This window comes from Lutzomyia longipalpis, chromosome 1 (assembly GCF_024334085.1).
Source record: "Lutzomyia longipalpis isolate SR_M1_2022 chromosome 1, ASM2433408v1".
NCBI classification, from domain to species: domain Eukaryota; kingdom Metazoa; phylum Arthropoda; class Insecta; order Diptera; family Psychodidae; genus Lutzomyia; species Lutzomyia longipalpis.
This window is the reverse complement of record NC_074707.1, coordinates 15,151,239-15,170,167: the sequence shown is the minus strand read 5'-3', so window position 1 is coordinate 15,170,167 and position 18,929 is coordinate 15,151,239. Positions and strand designations below refer to the sequence as shown.

The 18,929-nt window shown below is 30.6% G+C and overlaps 1 protein-coding gene across 11 annotated transcripts in view; it reads left to right on the top strand.

Annotated features, from left to right (window-relative positions):
• Positions 1-17,555, top strand: part of LOC129791777 (peripheral plasma membrane protein CASK) — a 251,442-nt gene extending 233,887 nt beyond the window's left edge. For 4 of the 11 annotated variants that reach the window (XM_055830268.1, XM_055830214.1, XM_055830236.1 and 1 more), the window contains 8 exons: positions 3,074-3,124; positions 4,894-4,992; positions 5,138-5,276; positions 7,907-7,960; positions 10,705-10,824; positions 10,901-11,023; positions 12,712-12,995; positions 13,160-17,555. In XM_055830268.1, coding sequence (XP_055686243.1) covers positions 3,074-3,124; positions 4,894-4,992; positions 5,138-5,276; positions 7,907-7,960; positions 10,705-10,824; positions 10,901-11,023; positions 12,712-12,995; positions 13,160-13,339 — 1,050 coding nt within the window. In that variant the 3' untranslated portion in view covers positions 13,340-17,555. The remainder of the gene's footprint in view (positions 1-3,073; positions 3,125-4,893; positions 4,993-5,137; positions 5,277-7,906; positions 7,961-10,704; positions 10,825-10,900; positions 11,024-12,711; positions 12,996-13,159) is intronic. The other 7 variants (XM_055830278.1, XM_055830315.1, XM_055830305.1 and 4 more) reach the window with 4 other exon arrangements.
• Positions 17,556-18,929: the final 1,374 nt, after the last annotated feature.

Here is an 18,929-nt window from a genome sequence, read left to right as displayed (position 1 = left end):
AAAACAACAAACCTTTTAACAAACTTTATCAAAATTGTTTGTTAATATTTGTTTTTATAAACAAACCAACATACAAACATGTTTGTAAAGTTTGTAGAAAGTTTGTTCTTCCAAATTTATTAAAATTTGTTTGCAAAAATTTGTGAAACGTTTGTTAAAGTTTGTACTGATTTGTATTTTTTCTTCAATTTACAAACATTTTACAACCAATAATCTCCAAATTACAAACAGATTTGTTAAATTGCATATTTACCTCCAAATTAATATCCTTTCACAAACTTTGACAAAACTCGCTACAAACTATTTTTTTCAGAGTACTCTCCACTTTTCTTCTTACATGAAAATTTTAGTTGGAATTATTTTAGCAGTATTACCTTTGATGTCAAGTTGATGCACAAGTTTCACGTATTAAACTTTAAAATTACCCAAAACTCCATCGTCTCTAAAATCTCATATATTTTAATTTAATTAACTTATGTGACAATATAACGTGCACCCAGTGAGATAGTTTTAAAACTTACACACAGCGGCATTTTTTAATCAGGCCAAGCAGTTGACGAATTATTTAATTAGCGTTTTATATAAGAAGGAAGTTAGTATTTCTATGTGCTTAAGTATCACAAAGCTACGCAGATACATAACTATATACGAATAGAAACGTTTTTCATCTATATGGGATACACGGAATATATACGTTAATTTATTGGGCTTAATTTAATATTGCAATAAAAGCTCCACCTCGGTGTCCGATGGATGCTAATTTATTTTAAACTAGTAATACGTGGCACTCCCTAAAGTTCCAAAAGTTCAAACTACACATTTTAGGGTTGTTAAGCGTCTGTCATGGTGGGAAACTTCACAAATAGTCCTGGTATAGTTGTGAAAGAGATTAAGTAAGAAGAAAATCCCTACTTATAGCACTATTGTGTTTATGACCTAAACTTTTCGTCTGACAATCATCTCTTTCATTTCACTAAAAACTTTTCCAACAAAATGCTCTTTGCCATCTTTTTTTTTCATTAAATTTTCCCATCTCTAGATTTGGATAATAACAATGTAGCAGAGTTCAAAACTTTGTGAATTTAAATGGTTCAATTGCTCTAAAAAGAACGTAAAGAAATAAGGAATCTTTTACTTATTTATTAAAAAAAAAGTATAATAGAAACTGAATATGAAAAATCCGTTTATTTCTTTGAAAATCAATCGATGAAGGAAAGCACAAAAAAATCCTACCTAAATGAAATTTTGTGTTCGGTAGAAGAAAACTTTTCTATGACATAAGGAATCTACACAGAAAATAAAAGTTCGTCGAAAGTTCGTAGAAGGTTCGTTATTTACTCATTGGTCTTATGGGAAAATCAACCTCCAGTTCGTAAAATGGGGTCTCACTCCTTTTTCGTAAAAAGGTTCGTAGTTTTGAACTCCAAATTCGTCAAATTCGCTTTTGAACTCCAAATTCGTAGTTTTTCACCTCCATGTTCGTGATGGTTCGTAAATTCCTTTAATGAACAATTTGCCATCTTTGGCTCTTCCGGGAATAAATGTTAAAGATTTTTACCGCCTTTCTGGCCATTTCTGTTCATCTGGGTATTTGATACCATCACTGAACTTCCATATCCTCCTGATCCTCCTGACCAATACTAGATTTTATGCATTCCTTACACAAAAGTTAGGAGTTTTTGCCGGATTTGTGGTCGCTCCTCCTTGATAATGATGGAGTGACCTCCGGAATGACGATTTCATCCCCGGATTGTCCCAGGGTTATCAAGTCCTGGGGAAATAGGGGATGCTGGTGCAAAATGGTCGATTTTTCGACAGTTTTATGGTCACTCCTCTTTAGAATTGATGAAGTGACCTCCGGATTAGGGATCTCATCCCAGAATTGTCACATCCTGGACAAATAGGGGAGGCTGGTGCAAAATGGTCGGTTTTTCGCCAGTTTTTTGGTCACTTCTCCTTGGTAATGATAAAGTGACCTCCGGACTAAGGATCTCATCCCAGGATTGTTACATTCTGGTTAAATAGGGGATGCTGACGCGAAAAATTGAGGTCACTGCAATATCACCAATGAGGTGACCACAAATCCGGCGAAAACCCCAAATTTTTGCACCAGCCTTCCCTATTTGTCCAGGACTTGATAATCCTGGGATGAGATTCCCAATCTTGTGGTCACTCTATCATTACCAAGAATAAATGACCACAGATCCGGCGAAAACCCCAAATTTTTGCGCCAGCCTCCCCTAATTGTCCGGGATGGGACAATTCTGGGATGAGATCCCTAATCCGGAAGTCACTTCATCAATTCTAAGGAGGAGTGACCATAAAACTGTCGAAAAATCGACCATTTTGCACCAGCATCCCCTATTTCCCCAGGACTTGATAACCCTGGGACAATCCGGGGATGAAATCGTCATTCCGGAGGTCACTCCATCATTATCAAGGAGGAGCGACCACAAATCCGGCAAAAACTCCTAACTTTTGTGTAAGGAATGCATAAAATCTAGTATTGGTCAGGAGAATCAGGAGGATATGGAAGTTCAGTGATGGTATCAAATACCCAGATGAACAGAAATGGCCAGAAAGGCGGTAAACATCTTTAACATTTATTCCCGGAAGAGCCAAAGATGGCAAATTGTTCATTAAAGGAATTTACGAACCATCACGAACATGGAGGTGAAAAACTACGAATTTGGAGTTCAAAAGCGAATTTGACGAATTTGGAGTTCAAAACTACGAACCTTTTTACGAAAAAGGAGTGAGACCCCATTTTACGAACTGGAGGTTGATTTTCCCATAAGACCAATGAGTAAATAACGAACCTTCTACGAACTTTTATTTTCTGTGACTGAAAATATTCGATTAAGGCTGTTACTAATTAAATTCATTCTCAAAGAAAAGAATTATGAACTGAAAGTTATTGACTTACACGCGAAAACTTTGTCAATAAACATTCTAACGTTAGTCCTGTGGGCGAAAGAAATTCTTATTTCAACCCTTCGCTGACATTTCTCATTCGCAAAACTCATTTTATTGAACGTGGAGCAAAAAATATTCATTTGATTTTGTATTTCTGCTTTCCTATGATGAAATGCAGCTATTCAGGATTAGACCGGCACCTGTTCTTGTAAGTATTTTTATTACTATCTTACAGTCATTATGAATGTTTCACAAAAGAAAATTCGTTGTTTCCAAATGAAAAATTACGCGAGAAAAAAATCTTAAAAATGTGTAAATTCGGGATTCGTAATGTAAAAGTTTGTCCTTAAAATAGGACCTACTTTTCCACGGCTATAGCCCACACACCAAGGGTGACAAAAAGGGGATTTGAAATGACAACACCGTTTGCATAGTTGCAAAAAAATCTTTTCCATATACAGAATAATGCAAATAAAAAAAAGATCCAAACATAGGGCAAGCAGAAAGCTCACAATGAAATACATTATGCAAAAGTATGAGACTGGATTTGTTTACATTACTTCAACCCATAACTATATGTACTACATTGTACAATGTACAGCAAAAAGCAAACAATATTGTGTAACTTTTAGAATGTATACAAACGAATTCTATGAAAGAAGAGATTTTCTAAAAGAAAAAAGTATGAATTTCACGTGAAAATTAGTTGTATAAAATGAAAATTATTTCAAATGAAAAAAATCTACATTTGAAATATTTCATTACTTTTAATTTACAAAATATCTCTAGTTTGGATGGTTGATTACAAAATAAATGAAAAGTCATCACTGTTTGGTTTGTACCAAGGTTTGTATTTATGTTAAGAAAATGCGATTTTCCGTTCTATTTGTCTCCGAAACAATACAACAGATTAAAACTCAATCTTTCCAACTAACTTACAGTGTACAGCGGAATTACTCGCATTTTCCATAATTAATTATTCCCTCTCGTTTACTATATACATTGTGTTCAATGCTACATATAACGTATACATACAGTACATTAAAGTGAAGGAAGGAGTGCACTTACTTATTCTTTGGATTTAAAGCAGTATTGGATGTATGAAAGACTTGATATAAAATGAACATAAAGACGGGGAAAACAAACTTTTGCCCTCCATTAATAAATTAAATGATTTTATGCATAATATATTAAGCATGTCCGTGTAATTGAAATCTTTCATAGTTTGAAAATTATTAAAGGGTGTGCTGAGATTCAGGAATACTGGGACAATTTTCTGGGAAATGATGGGGAAATTATGATTTTCCCAGAAGGTAAAATCTACTGGAAAAATTTCACCCCAAATGCTTTATCCTTTACGATAGCGTTGTTTGTACGTGAAGTTATTATTATTATTGGAAGATGCGATGAAAATTAGTAAAATATTAAGAAAATAATTATCCTCGGGTATCTGATAAGAATGTTTATCAATAAATTTTATTTAATCGCAAAAATAATCTGATTCATTTTAACAAAAAAGGAAATTCTTATTAAAACTGACAAACTCTTAATTTTCTTGCAGAAAATTTTCGATTTATTTATTTAAAAATCTACAAATTCAACAGGAAATTCACAAAATTTTCCCAATATTCTTCAAATTGTTCACAGAAAAACATCGTTTTCAATCAAAAATTTTCTTAACAGGATCACAATATTTATTGAAAAATCCTTATAAAATTGAAGTTTAACCCGGATTTGCTTATTTCCCTATATTTAGTTCATTTGAGAAATTACTTTTCCAGGATATTTTAAAAGAAGATTTTGCAAAAATTTCAAAATCTTCCAAAGCATATCCGGGTTAATAATAATTTTGATAAATTTCAAAGTCGTGTGTAAAGAACAACCTATAACGGACATACGTGCAAGATGTTATCCTTATGCGATATACATAATTATTCATGATTAACATTATGCTATTTGAAATTCTATCCCCTCTAGATATTTGTACGTGCCCAATTCGACTATGATCCATTGGATGATGAGTTGATTCCTTGTGCTCAGGCTGGAATAGCATTCCGTACTGGTGACATATTACAGGTAAGTCAATATCCACAAGGATGTGCCACTAGAGAATTAATCACCCAGTCATTTATCAACAACAAACCATTTGCATTTGGAACACCAATACGATATTAATTTACACACAGTAATAATGGAATTTCTCGAAATGCCCATATTGCAGATAATAAGCAAGGATGATCATCATTGGTGGCAAGCACGTCATGATGCAGCCGGTGGATCGGCTGGTCTAATTCCATCTCCAGAGCTTCAAGAGTGGCGGATTGCTTGTCAGGCTGTGGACAAAACAAAACAGGAACAAGGCAAGAGAATTTATCCTCAAATATTATGTATTTTACAAAATCCCAACCATATGCCTGTCAGTCCCTTATTTTGCAAAAGCTCTCTACCTCAATTTCCCATCCCTTTCCTCTATGTGTCAAAGCTCATCCCCTCTATAAACATACATAGTTGTTGATTTCGCATTCACCTCATCATCTTCTCGTAAACTTTCAAATATGAAAAATCAGTTTAAATCGTTTGTATATCGTCTGTGAATGGCATTTCCTCATGTTCTCTTCTCTATAACCATTCTGTTCCATCTCTCTTGAAAACATTTTGTGTGAATTTGAGCTTTCTAAATGTGAATTTTCTGCCATATCAGTGTGATTGTGTCTATACTGTATTATATTCCTTTTTATTATTTTGTAAATATAAATATATTTTTATTTGTTACAACTTTTATATTCATATCATATTGTTTATAGACTGATTTTTACGTAGAAATTGGAGATTTGGTTTAAAGAGGAAGAAAAGCTCAGAAGCTCTTAAATTTTCCTTTTTCGTCCTTTTTTTTGCAATAAAAAGTCAACTAGCTCGTTGAAAAACAACTTCACCAAAAATTCTATGGACTCTGTAAAAATATTTTCATCATTTTAGTAGTACAGTTATAGCGAAAAAAAAAGAATTCTAACTAATAATGCAGAGGAGGTTATATAATATACATTTAGGGAGCTTTTAGACCACTTGTGCTGTATATAAAGTCTTTTTGCACATTTCCCTCCAAAATACAGTGTTTTTTTCTCAACAATAATAAAAGGGACGTAAAAGTGTCGGGAATACAAAAATGAATGGTCGGTGTATAAATTAAGTGACTTTCCACGCCACATTCACTTCCTACCAATATACATACTGTGCGTATATAGTAGATATGTATATAGGTATGTACGTACAGTACATGCACAGAAGCTCATGAGTATTGAAATGGCGGAGGGTGATTTTTTTCTTCCATGAATATAAATATTTTCATATTTTGCTGAAAAATCACACACGATATTAAAGACATTTCGCCCAAAGGGAGGTTCCTATCAAAAATATTTTATTTCACAGTAATATTTGAAACTCTATGACATGCAGAGCATATCCTTTTATCACGCAATGAAAGAAAATTTCGTGGAAAACCTCCGAATTATTAAAATTAATTTCAATATTTTATTTTTTTATGGTAGTTTATGAAGCAAATTAATTAAAAATTTTAATATTCTTTATAACAAAAAAAATTATCATAACCAGGTGGTTTTATTTCTCGAATCTCTCAGCGTTTGAAGCCGTGTATTCTATAAGTACATAGTTTGGTATATATAGTAAATTATTTTTCATATATTCCCATCCGAATTAATTACATAAATTTACCGTATGAATTTATTTAATTACCATACGTTTTGCACTGCATAATTCACAAAAGTGTCCCACCAATGAAATTTTCCATATTTTGGCAAAGAGAAATGATTGCTCCACAAAAATTATTACATTCCCATTTTTGTTTGCCGGTATGTGAGCATTGGTATAAATTGATTAAATTTTGATTAAAATTGAAGATTTATGGGACTGTGAAAACGTTGCTTTAAATTGAAACTATAGTGAAACAATAAAATTTGAAAATTGTTAAGGGAATTGGGCTTTTGAAAATTTGAATTTCATCCCAATGAAATTGGATTAAATCGGGTAACTTGAGAGAAAGATTTGAATTTCAGTTAGGTATCTCAATAGCCTATTGTAGGTAAATAATTCTACCTATCTTTTAATCAAACCAATTATCAGTTCTAATAAATATTGAGCTCTCATGTTGATGAAGAAAAAACATACAAACATATAATATTTATTTATGCCGTGTGTCTAATTATGTTTGCTTTTTGTGTTTTCACGGGATATAAATTAATCTGGGACTAATCTGTAATATAAATTTTGGAATTAATAGTTGGAAATTAGTTCTATATCCTGATTATGTTTGTGGTAATAAAGGGGCAATCAGTAATTTGAATGCTTTAATTTGGATCTGAATTTATTTATGTAGTTAATACTTAATTGGAAAAGGGTGTCGAAAATGATTATCTACATATGTATTGTACACATAAAACTATGTAGTAAATATGCAAATATCCGTTTGGAAAATTTCGATTTTAAGTTTATGGGTATCCTACCTATGTGTATTGGGTGATAACCACATAAACCACAGAATTATGTAACTATGATTTCCCACAAGAGAAATTACTTTGATGTTTGTTGCAATTGATTGTCGATTGACGCTCCAATTAATAGTTTATTTTTAGGGAATTTATCGACAAATACCAATATGTTAAAATTATTTTTCAAATGCCAACTTTCATAAATAAAACATTTCATATTAATTTTAAATCTTCTATTGAAGTTGGGCACGAATACATAACATACATATTTCATTTTAAATCATTCCAATGAGCAATTAACCAACCTATGCTCTTTCCGTTCTAACATTTGATGGATTATATGGTGTAAAGTTGTATATTAGGGCGAAATTTTTTTTCCTCATTTTGTACCTCTTTTAATTCCATTATGATTTCTGTATAAGTGTTGACATGTGTTTCTTTACCATTTTGTGTGTTGTGTGGCGGCAAATAAAACACTGACTAATCAGGAGAATCTGGTCCTGGGTGTTCAGCACATGCCGAAGGATGTGATGGATCGACAGGTACACGAAGGACATTTTAGTATGCAAAATTTCTTTTGCAAGAAAAAATTGTATATTTGTTGTCCATATTGGGACAATAAACAATGCCAATGATGTCCTATCGAATTATTTTACAAACACTTTCTTTTTTACTATTTGGAATGAATTTTTATTCTCTCTACCTCCGCCCAAAAGTTAATGTTGTTCAAATGCACAGAGCGTTAATTACTGCCCAAATTAAATATCAATTAAACACTTTCCTTTTAAACACGCCAAATAGGTTTTTTTTTTCAAATATTTTCCTCTAGCTTTAGCAGAACATTTTTAACTTTTTTTTATTTATCTATTTCTTTTCAAATCAAATAAAATTAAAATTAAATAGATTTATTAAACCTATAGTGGTTAGTTGGGTTAATTGAACCATGTGCTTTTATTAAATTTATTTCTCAATACATCCAATTGATTAAATGTAATGAGAACAAAAAAAATGTAGTGAGAACACTGTTAATATTTCTCCTATCTATATAGATACCCCGGATTAAATTAAAACTTAATTAGTTGGTATACCACAATCGTGGCATACCAAGTATTGTAATCGTCGGAAAACCCGACCACCTCAGATCGGGCTCAAACTTGGTATGAGCGCGTTTTAGACAACCCACATTACGAAAATGGTGGTGGAAAATTTTTGATCCGGCCGGCCTGCCGGCCGGTCGCCTAAACTTTGCCTTATATCTCGAGAACGGCAAGAGATAGAGACTTCCGGTTTGAAGTTTTCTATAGAAATGTGGGTGTAAAATTTCATTTTTTCGCATTTTCAAAATCCAAGATGGCCGCCGTCCGCCATTTTGAAATACCGTCAACCACTTCCCTTAAAGCTAGAGATCTGAAATTTTAGTATGTTGTAGAGCTCAGTGAGATGTTTTCATCAACAAATCATACTTGAAAATCGGTTAAGCGGTTTAGCAAATATGGCGGCCTAAAGCAAAAAGCGTTTTTTCAATATAACTCGAGAACGGCTTGACCGATTTTGACCATCTTGGTATCAAATGAAAGGTATTGAGAAGCCCTACAACTGCGTAGAACATTCCAAGTTTCAAAAACATCCGCAAGAGGCGCTAAAAATAAAAACAAAAATTGCCTAACTTTAAGGGGCAATATCTCCGAATCCCCATTAGGCAAATCTTTTAAATTTTGATATGTTGTAGCCTGACTCAATATCTTTCATCAGTCCGAAAATGAAGAAAATTTATGTCGCCGTTTAGAAGATATGGCCATTTGAAAAATTCTTGAATTTGAAAAGTTCTAAGAGCCATATCTCTTGAACGGATTGTCCGATTTTGCTCAATTTGGTATCAAATTAAAGGTTTTGCAATTCTCTACAACTTTCTAGAACATCAAAAACCTCTAGGACCATTTCTTTATGACGAAAAGTGCAAAAAACTGTTTTGGTAGAACAAAAATCCGCCATTTTATGTTCTGGAGGTGACCTAGAAATGTATCGAAATATATGTCAGATTATAGCTTAATTCAATACCTTTCCAAAACTAGTCAAGAAATTTCTGTATGTGCAATAGAACTTGAGATATGTGCATTTTTATATTTCAATTTTCTGAGTTTTACAAAAAAATCAACTTTGCCTATACTAATAGTGCTCATGAATTAAATTACAACGCATAGACTGACCCCTCCGCGTTGTGGTATACCAACTCTTATAACTGGACGCGTTATGATTGACTTTTTAATTATCGCAACCAACCCATCCATTGGCAAACTTTAAATGGTACAAATTGGGCAATAGAAAAGTTTTTTTTAATCTTCTTTGTTCACTTTTTTCACGACTATGCATGCGGAGATTTTTCAAAAAGCTTCTTTACTACTTTTCAACTTTTTTTTTAAATCAATTTTCATTATATATTTAAATTTTTTTTGTATACTCTTCTTATTTTCTTTAGTACATTTTTTTTCAAACGAATAAAAAAAGCAGAGATATGTGCAAGAAAAAGGAAGAAAGGACAAAATGTACATTCTTGAATGACTGAATTAAAGTAATCACATTTTCGACACTTTTTCTTCGTATTGTACTACATATAAAATAAATGTATAAAATCATTTAGAAGAGAGAGACGCCCCATTATTATGCTTTCAAAATTCTCTTATCAACGTAAGCGTGTGAAATGTAAATTATTGGGTTAAAAGTGTCATTTCAAGCTTATTATGTATTCTTACTGGTCTTCTGTCGTACTCATTTAATTAATCCCTTCTTAATAGAACCATGGTATATGTATTCAATTTTTCCTCAAATGTAACGAGAAGAAGAAGAAAAAAGTGCTAAAATGCAAATAGAATAATATGAGCTGTTGAATACTTTTAAGAATTCAAAGAGTTGGAGATAAAAGAGAAAAAAACATCAAGACCACATTCTAAATGCTAAAGACATAAAGAATTATTACTATTATAGCTTTTTCTTGGAAGAACTTTTGCAATTAATTTCGCAATGGCTTTTTGCTCAAACTCTGTCGTTAATGTCGGATTTTTTTTGTGCTTTCAGTGATGCATTTTTATGAGATGTTTTTTTTTCGGTATTTAATCGTAATTTATTGCATTCCTTTCATTCAATTTTTAATAAAATATTTTTTACAAAATCTCTACAATTCATATACTTTGTCTTAAAAAAACAAAGAACTTAATCATTAAATTCAGGAGAATATTTTCAATGATCAATGCAATGAATTTGGATTTTTTTTCTTATTTATTTCTTGCAGTAAATTGCTCAATATTTGGCCGGAAGAAAAAGCAGTGCAGAGATAAATATCTTGCAAAACACAATGCTGTGTTCGATCAATTGGATTTGGTCACATACGAAGAAGTGGTTAAAGTACCCCGTAAGTGATAATTGAATTTCCACCATTTCCCAGGGATGCGGTGCCACTAATTCGTGTTTTGTTTGTCTCTTTTCAGTTGGCGATCCTGCATTTCAGAGAAAAACATTGGTGCTCTTAGGCGCTCATGGTGTTGGACGTCGTCATATCAAAAATACACTTATAGCAAAATATCCAGACAAATATGCGTATCCTATACCACGTATGTATTTTATTTTTATATTATTTTAATTAGAGTTGAGAGAGATAAAGTTTTAGCCAAAAACTCCTCAGAAACTTTTTCTATGAAATAAAAATTGGAATAAATTTTTAATTATAGAAACTTTTAAATTCGATATTGGATAGAAAAAAATGTTTCTAAAAAATATTTAGAAATAGCTTTATGTCTTTGAGATTCAAATTTTAAAAGATTGAAACTAATGTTGACGCAAATTTATCTATTTGCGACGCAATTGTCTTATTCAGACTCAGCTTTTGCCTAATGATGACTCAATTTTTAACTAATGTTGACTCAGCCTTTACCTTATGTTGACTTAATTTTTAACTTATCTGTGCTATAAAATACCCTAATTTAGCCGTGAGTTTTAACTTAAAGACACGTTAAAAAAAAGCTGTGATATCCTTTTCTTCGAAAGAATCACAGCTAAAAATAAGACAGCGAATATTTTAAAGGCTCTGTTTAATTGAGACTCAATTGATATCTAATCCGGGCTCAAATGTATTATATGGATTCGAAAAAATCTTACTTTAAAGTTTCTGTTGATTCATTCCTATATAGAAATCCTTGAAAACAAAATAAAATTGAAAATTTGAATGTACTTTGCTTAATTACCAGTCAGAAAAAAGGATTTAAAGATAATTTGTAAAGAAAATATCCACGAAATATATCCTGGAAGAACGTGCAGAAATCTGCAGATTCTTTCTCGGACATAAAAGGTGCGTGCGTATTACGCAGAGTCTACATAGATTACATAATACGTTTTCTTGTGAAAAACTGATGCTGTAGTATGTGAAAATTTCTAAGAGACTCTTGATATTTTATTGAAAATTTAATCGGCATCGCAGTCGAGAAGCTGAAGCATAAAAATTAGGTATTATTTCTCTTGACTGCAATGCCTATTAAATACATTTCAGCTCTGATAGGTCTTTAGTCTTTACCAGGGGCATTCTTTCCTAAATAAACATCTCGCGATAAAGAACGATGCAAAGTAATAAATTTATTTGATTCTACTAGTTAGATTCTATGCGTTTTAATGAGTATTTCTTATATTTTTTGCGTGCCATGTAAAACGAAAGTCTCGTTCGCTTAAAATAATTTTCGCGGATGAGGGTATTTTATCGTGTTGATTAGGTAAAAATTGAGTCCACATCAAGCAAAACTTTTGTCCAAATAAGGTTTTTTGAGTCTCAATATGGTATTTTAGTCTGAATTAGATAATACTTGAATCTCAGTTAGACAGATCCATGATTTACTTGTTTTATAAAAAAAATATATCATTACTGGCTATTCTAAACAAATCATTTAAGCCTCATCTCTTCACAATACATTTTTTAAATCCTTTAAAACCGATCCTTTATCGAGTTCAATATTTAATTTTTTTAACGTTTCAACCAAAAAACAAATTTTTAAATAAATTCCTCGACGCTTGATAAATTGAAAATCATTCAGACAGAAGTCAGTCAATTTAGTAGATAGTTCAATATATTGGGAAATAGTTTCTGTTGAATGGGTTGAATGGATTGATATTGTGGTTTGAAAAAAAAAAGAGAATTATTTTCTATACTGCAGAGATTTTTATAGATTTATTTTTCAATGTTCTAATACACTCTTCTACTCCACTTTTTACCCACCTCTTCCTTCCGCATTTTTGTGTGTGTGTGTGGAAATAGATACAACGAGGCCACCGCGGCCGGATGAGGAGAATGGCCGAAGCTATTATTTTGTGTCCCATGACGAGATGATGCAGGATATCGCTGCGAATGAGTATTTGGAATATGGTACACATGAGGATGCAATGTATGGGACAAAGCTGGAGACAATTCGGCGTATTCATGCTGAAGGGAAAATGGCAATTTTGGATGTTGAGCCTCAGGCACTGAAAATTCTACGCACAGCTGAATTTACGCCCTATGTGGTCTTCATTGCGGCACCATCACTACAAAATATAGCTGATGTATGGGGAATTCATATATTACATTACATTACATTGTACAAAAGGGGGTGTTTTGACCCCTTTGATAAAGGGATCACACAAAGTACTAATGTGTTAATTCTCTTTTTCATGTAAAACCCTTCTCTTCTACCCTGGTTTTCGCGCGCGTTATTTGATTTATGCAGTACGATGGGAGTCTGGAGCGCCTAGCTAAAGAATCTGATATGCTGCGTCAAGCGTATGGGCACTTCTTTGATCTAACTATAGTTAACAATGATATTGGAGATACAATAGCATCACTGGAGAATGCCATCGATAAGGTACATTCAACTGCCCAGTGGATACCAGTTGGTTGGCTCTATTGACAAGACAGCGAACTTGAGTGTCCTGAATGCCTAGAGGGATGCGATGAGTGCGATTGCGAAATCGATGAGTATGACCTCAAGTGAATAAAATTAATAAATATATTTAAATAATGAATTAATCATTATTAGAATATTTATTGCACAAAATGCAAATTGGGGTTCACATAAACACAATGAATGATGGAAGGGGGCTGGGCATTTTGCAAACAGGTCACTTTAAAGTAAAATCAAAATTTTACTTCCTTTTACTTTCGTTATCTACCCCTCCCCCAATTTTACTTAATTTCTATTTATTTATTGGAACTTTATTTTTCTTTTAAATGTTGTTGCAAAATATTAATAATTTATGTTTGCACATTTTGTGTTCTAATCTTTGGGAAGACAAAGAGATTTTTTTTCTTAAAAATTGCTTGCCATATTTAGGATTTATTTAATTAATAAATATTGAGGTGGTTCTAATGAGAGTTTTAAGAATTTTCTTTTTATTCTTAAAGAAAAATCACTTTTTCACATAAAAACTTTCAAAGAAATTTTTGAGTGAAAAAGTTAATAAATAAACATCACATTTTATTAGTTTTCTTTCGAATTGAGTTAATAGGGGAGAATAATCCAAATCCGATCAATTTAAATTGAATTTAACCTTGTTCAAAACTAGGTTAATTAATGGAGTATATTTAGTTTTTCTCATGAGCTTTCTGCTTCTTCTGAAGGAGTCAAAACGTCTTCGAAAGTAGTTAAAAGCTCATAAAAAGATATTTAAGGAGCTAAGTTAGAAGGATGAATAGGGGTCTAAAACCACCTCAAATAAAGTTTATTCATTTGCAATATGATTGATTTTTTTTTAATTTTTCTCACCTGAATTATAACTTTGTTATTTTTCTTATTTAATTGTTATTTTTGCACATTTTGTTGTACTTTTTTTTTAGATTGAAATTCTCTTTTTCCTCTTGTACACTGTTAGGGACTATTTTAACAAATCAAATATATTTTTATGAATTGCATTTATTGTAGACAAAGAGAATTATGTAAATTAATAGTAAAAATATGTAGTAAAACTCATTTTAAAATGAATGAAAAAAAAACTAACACTTACATTTAAAATGTTCCAAATTGAGTGATTTTGTTAAAAAGAATATAAAAAAAAAAATAAAAACCTTTTTGGTGTCACATCGTGACGACAGACGTGAGAGTTATGGATAGAATTTTAATGGAAGTAGATGAAAAACAGTTATATACAAAAAATATGCTTTATCTCGTATATAAAAAGAGAAAAAAAATACCTACCTACTAATATTTTATTGGGAAAAAATATTTGGACTCTAAATTTGTGCTTAATTTTTTTAATTCCCAAATTTTCTTGATAATTAAATTATTAAAAAAATTTATCCAAGAAAAAAAAACCTTAACTTTCTAACATTTAGAATGACACGGCAAGGAAAGCAGAATGAAAATTAAATTAAAAAAAGAAAAAGAAAAACAACTAAAAAAAATCACCATCACCAAAATTTAACCTGATCGAATATCGCAGTATTATACGTAAAAGTGATAAAAAAAAAATGCAACAACCAAGAAATTGATCGAGCGAAAACACACAAAACTTAATAAAAAAAAAATGAAAAATTGAAAAAGACGAAATAAAACAAGCAAGAAAAAAATGTGTTGAAAGACGTTTATTTATAGAGCATTAAAAGAAGGTAACAAGAGATGAATTTTGGGGTAAAAAAAAACTAAAGAAAATAATTAAAATAAGAACGTAGTTAGTGCGATATTCCAGTAAAATGAAATGTTAACATAAATTTTAAATAAAAAAATTGTAATAATACAGAGTAAGATAATAAAAAAAGTCGAACTGTTAAAAAATATATTTTAAATGAAAAATATTAATTACAACTTAAGCAAAAAAATAAATAAAAATGAAAAATAAATAAGAAGTTCTCAGAATGAAAACAAAAAAAAAACAATTTAATAATGCATTTGAATTTAATGAAAAAACATTAAAATAAAACTTTAAAAAAATGAGCGTAAATATCTGAGTAAAAGTTTTTCATTTAAAGAAAAAAAAAACAAAATGTAATCTTGTTAAATAGTTGAAGTAAACGAAGAAAATAAAGCATTCAAGATTTAATTCTTGTCATTTACTAAACAATCTAACATTTGATAAATGATTGTGTGGTGTGTAGTAAGATGAATAAGAGTGAAATATAAGAAATACAGAGAATTTAAAAACAAAAAAAAGCTTCAGAATCGACTCTATAATTCCATAAAAAAATTTACAAACTTTTTACAAAATACTTTTAATTTATTATTAAATTTTCTCTTTTTAATTTTGACCAATTGGGACCGATTTTATTGAGGAATAAAAATTAATTAACAGAAAACTGTGTGTCAAAATATAAATATCAATGCATTTTTCTCATAGACATCAGTAGTTTTGAAGAAAAAAAAGAACTAAATATTAAAAGAAAAAAACAAATAGAAAATTTAGTAAAAAGCCAATTACATGAAAAGAAAATTAATTATAGTAAGAAAACACAATAATTTAGCACTAAATTTCCTTCATTTTAAAATTACTCTTATTTTCTTAGTTTTCCACCTCATGGAATTAAATTACATATAGATGTGTCATAGAATTTGAATTTATTTATTTGCATAATCCATCACAAAAAAACTTAAAGAATTTATAAATTAGAAAGTAATTAACACACAAGAAAAGTAATGAGTAAATAGAAGAAATGTGTAATTCTACTAAATAAACAAAAAAACAAGTCATACATACATATAACATGTGGTTTCAACTTGGTAAAAAAATATGTTATTTCATGGAAAAAAATAAACAAAAAAACGGATAAAACAATAAAGGAGTAACGAATTATTGAAGTTCAAATCAATTGCAAGAAAGAAAAAATTTAAGAAGAAAAAAACAAGGAGAATACCATGAATAAAAGAAAATTCGACGGAAAAAGTATTTAGATTTTTCTGATATAGTGCACTCTATATACTAATCCACAAAAACAAAAATCTCTACTATCTAAACAATGAAAATTAAAAAAAAAACAAATATTAAGTATATCTTTCAATTTATTGTATGTTTATCCAAATTAAAGCAAAATTCTATGGCGATCTTAGAGTGAGATTATTTAATTATTATTATTTTTTTGAGAATAAAAAAATAACGCACAGGAATAAAAAAAAATGTTGAAAACATAGATAATACCAATTTAGATAAAAAATTTCTCATTTTTTAATTTTTGTTTTTTTCTTTATTTGATATATTTTCTTTATTATTCTTTTATATAATTCTTTATCAAAGAAATGTGCAATTTTTGGGCATAAAGTTTTTGAAAAAAATCTATTCCCCAAAAAAAAACTTAAAACCTTAAGTTCGTACTAAACTTACTACTAAAGGGCAAAGCAATTGATAAATTAAACGAAAATTAACATTATATAACAATTAAAAGGAGGAGTTGGTGGGAAATGAATAACGTTATGTAGTATACTGAAAAAAATTCAATATCACAGAGAGTGAAATGTATCTTCTTTCATATATTAAAAACAAATATATACCTTACTATATAACCGACGAAAAAAAAAGACCTATTTGGTATTAATAAAGAAAATCTCAAACAATTTGTGTACTCAGCACGGAAAAGTCGAATATGCAATATTGCCATTTCCTGTTTGATACACCAAATTTTCATCATTTCACCCGTCAATAAAGAAAATGTTATGAAAACCCTTTAAAAGAAAAAATAATTCAAAACAAAATAAACAATATAAAGGTTAAAAACAAAAGTATGAAAACCCCTTTATTTAAAATTCCCTACACTATAAAACAAGGAAAATAAATCTTTAAAAAAATAGAAATTATTAATGAAAAAGAAAACTAACAGGACACTCAAAATGTGTGAAAATGTAGAAAAAATAATATTTATAGTTATTTTTTTTGCGAAATACTTTGAAAATATTTTTTCTTTGATTTTTTTTTCGCAATTTCATGTTGGAATATTTTTATAAAACAAGAAAAAATACCTGTCTATTAATTTATTTTATGGCATCAGACAAAAATAGCGTTTATTGAAGAAGAAAAAAAAACAAAGGATGAGTAATAGATGAAAAAAATATTTATAATAAAATGAAAGAACTTTGAAGTGAATAATAATTAGTAGTAAGAGATGTAAATACAAATATCAAGGAAAAAAGATATTTAAAAATTTAATTTTGGTTTTTTTTTGTCTTCACAGACAGGTCCTTCAATGGTTTCCTTCATGGATTTTTTCAAAGGATTATAGATTGTAGAGGAAAGCTCTTCGTTTGTCCCTGAAATTGAGAGCTTTTGAGTTAATTTATTTTACATTGAGAACACTGTGGTGAAGCACAAAATCCATCTTAATCCCACAAGTGAGAGCTATAAAAATGGATAAATAAATTAATTATCATTAAATAGCTGCAGACAACACCACACTTTGCACCACTTCGATGCATTATGTTGCTACAACATGGGATGCTGTGATGATGTTGACCTACAAAAGACTCCATCGTCATCGTCGTACGCAGAGTCTCTTTGATTTTTACTCTTTGCGGTAACAAGAGACACACCATTGGAGTGATCCTGTGGTGTGCGACAGTCACTGCTGCAAAGAAAATTCATCAATTATGCACACAGAGAGCGATTAAGTAGTAAGAGAGCAAATTGCGTATGATGCAAGGTGCTCCATGGCTCAATTGGAGGTCACAATCGTGGTCAGAGGCCAGAAAAGCATGTCTTTTGGGTGGACGGCAAGTGTGTGTTGTGTGCACCAGCAACGTTCTTGAGAGCAGTGATTCGGCCAGTTTCTCTGGGACAACATGTCGTGTGTGGTGAGTAAATTGAAATTCGGCAGGGCACCTCATGAACGAATTAATTGCATATAGGTATCTATTTTTAATACATATAATACGACTTCGTCACGCGCTCGATGAACAACCGCATTGCACACATGAAATTGAAACTCAAACACTCTTTGACGGGCAATCGAGACTGAAGCGGGAAATTTTTAGACGTCGCAAGAGACACTGACCAACTCCTTCTCTTCCTTATCCCCCATCGATCACACCACTCGCAATGAAAATTAATTCAAATCATTTTGTGAAATTTCATGAAATTTATTGAAAAGTCGCGAAAACTTTCATTAAAAGTGTAACCTAAAAATTATTTTAGGTCAACCAAAATTGGGCAACTAGGGTCGTAATCAGAAAGAGATGTTATAACACTTTAAATATACAGAATTAGACAGTCTAAGGCTTTTTCTAGACGTAAAAAAATGTTTGCTAAAACCTGTGTAAAAAAATTGAAATGAAGACATTCAAATATTTTTTGAAAAATGGTAAGATTTAGAATAAACGTCAAAAAATCGCAAAAAAACGTCAAATGTTAGAAAAAAAAACGTCAAATGTTAGGAAAAAGACGTCAAATGTTAGAGAAGAAACATAAAAAAAGTTAAAAAAGAAAATCTCAAAGAAGCCATAAATTAATTTAAAAAATTTGAAAAAAAAGATTTTCAAAAATTGAATATGTCAAACGTAACGAAAGAAACGTCAAACGTTAAGAAAA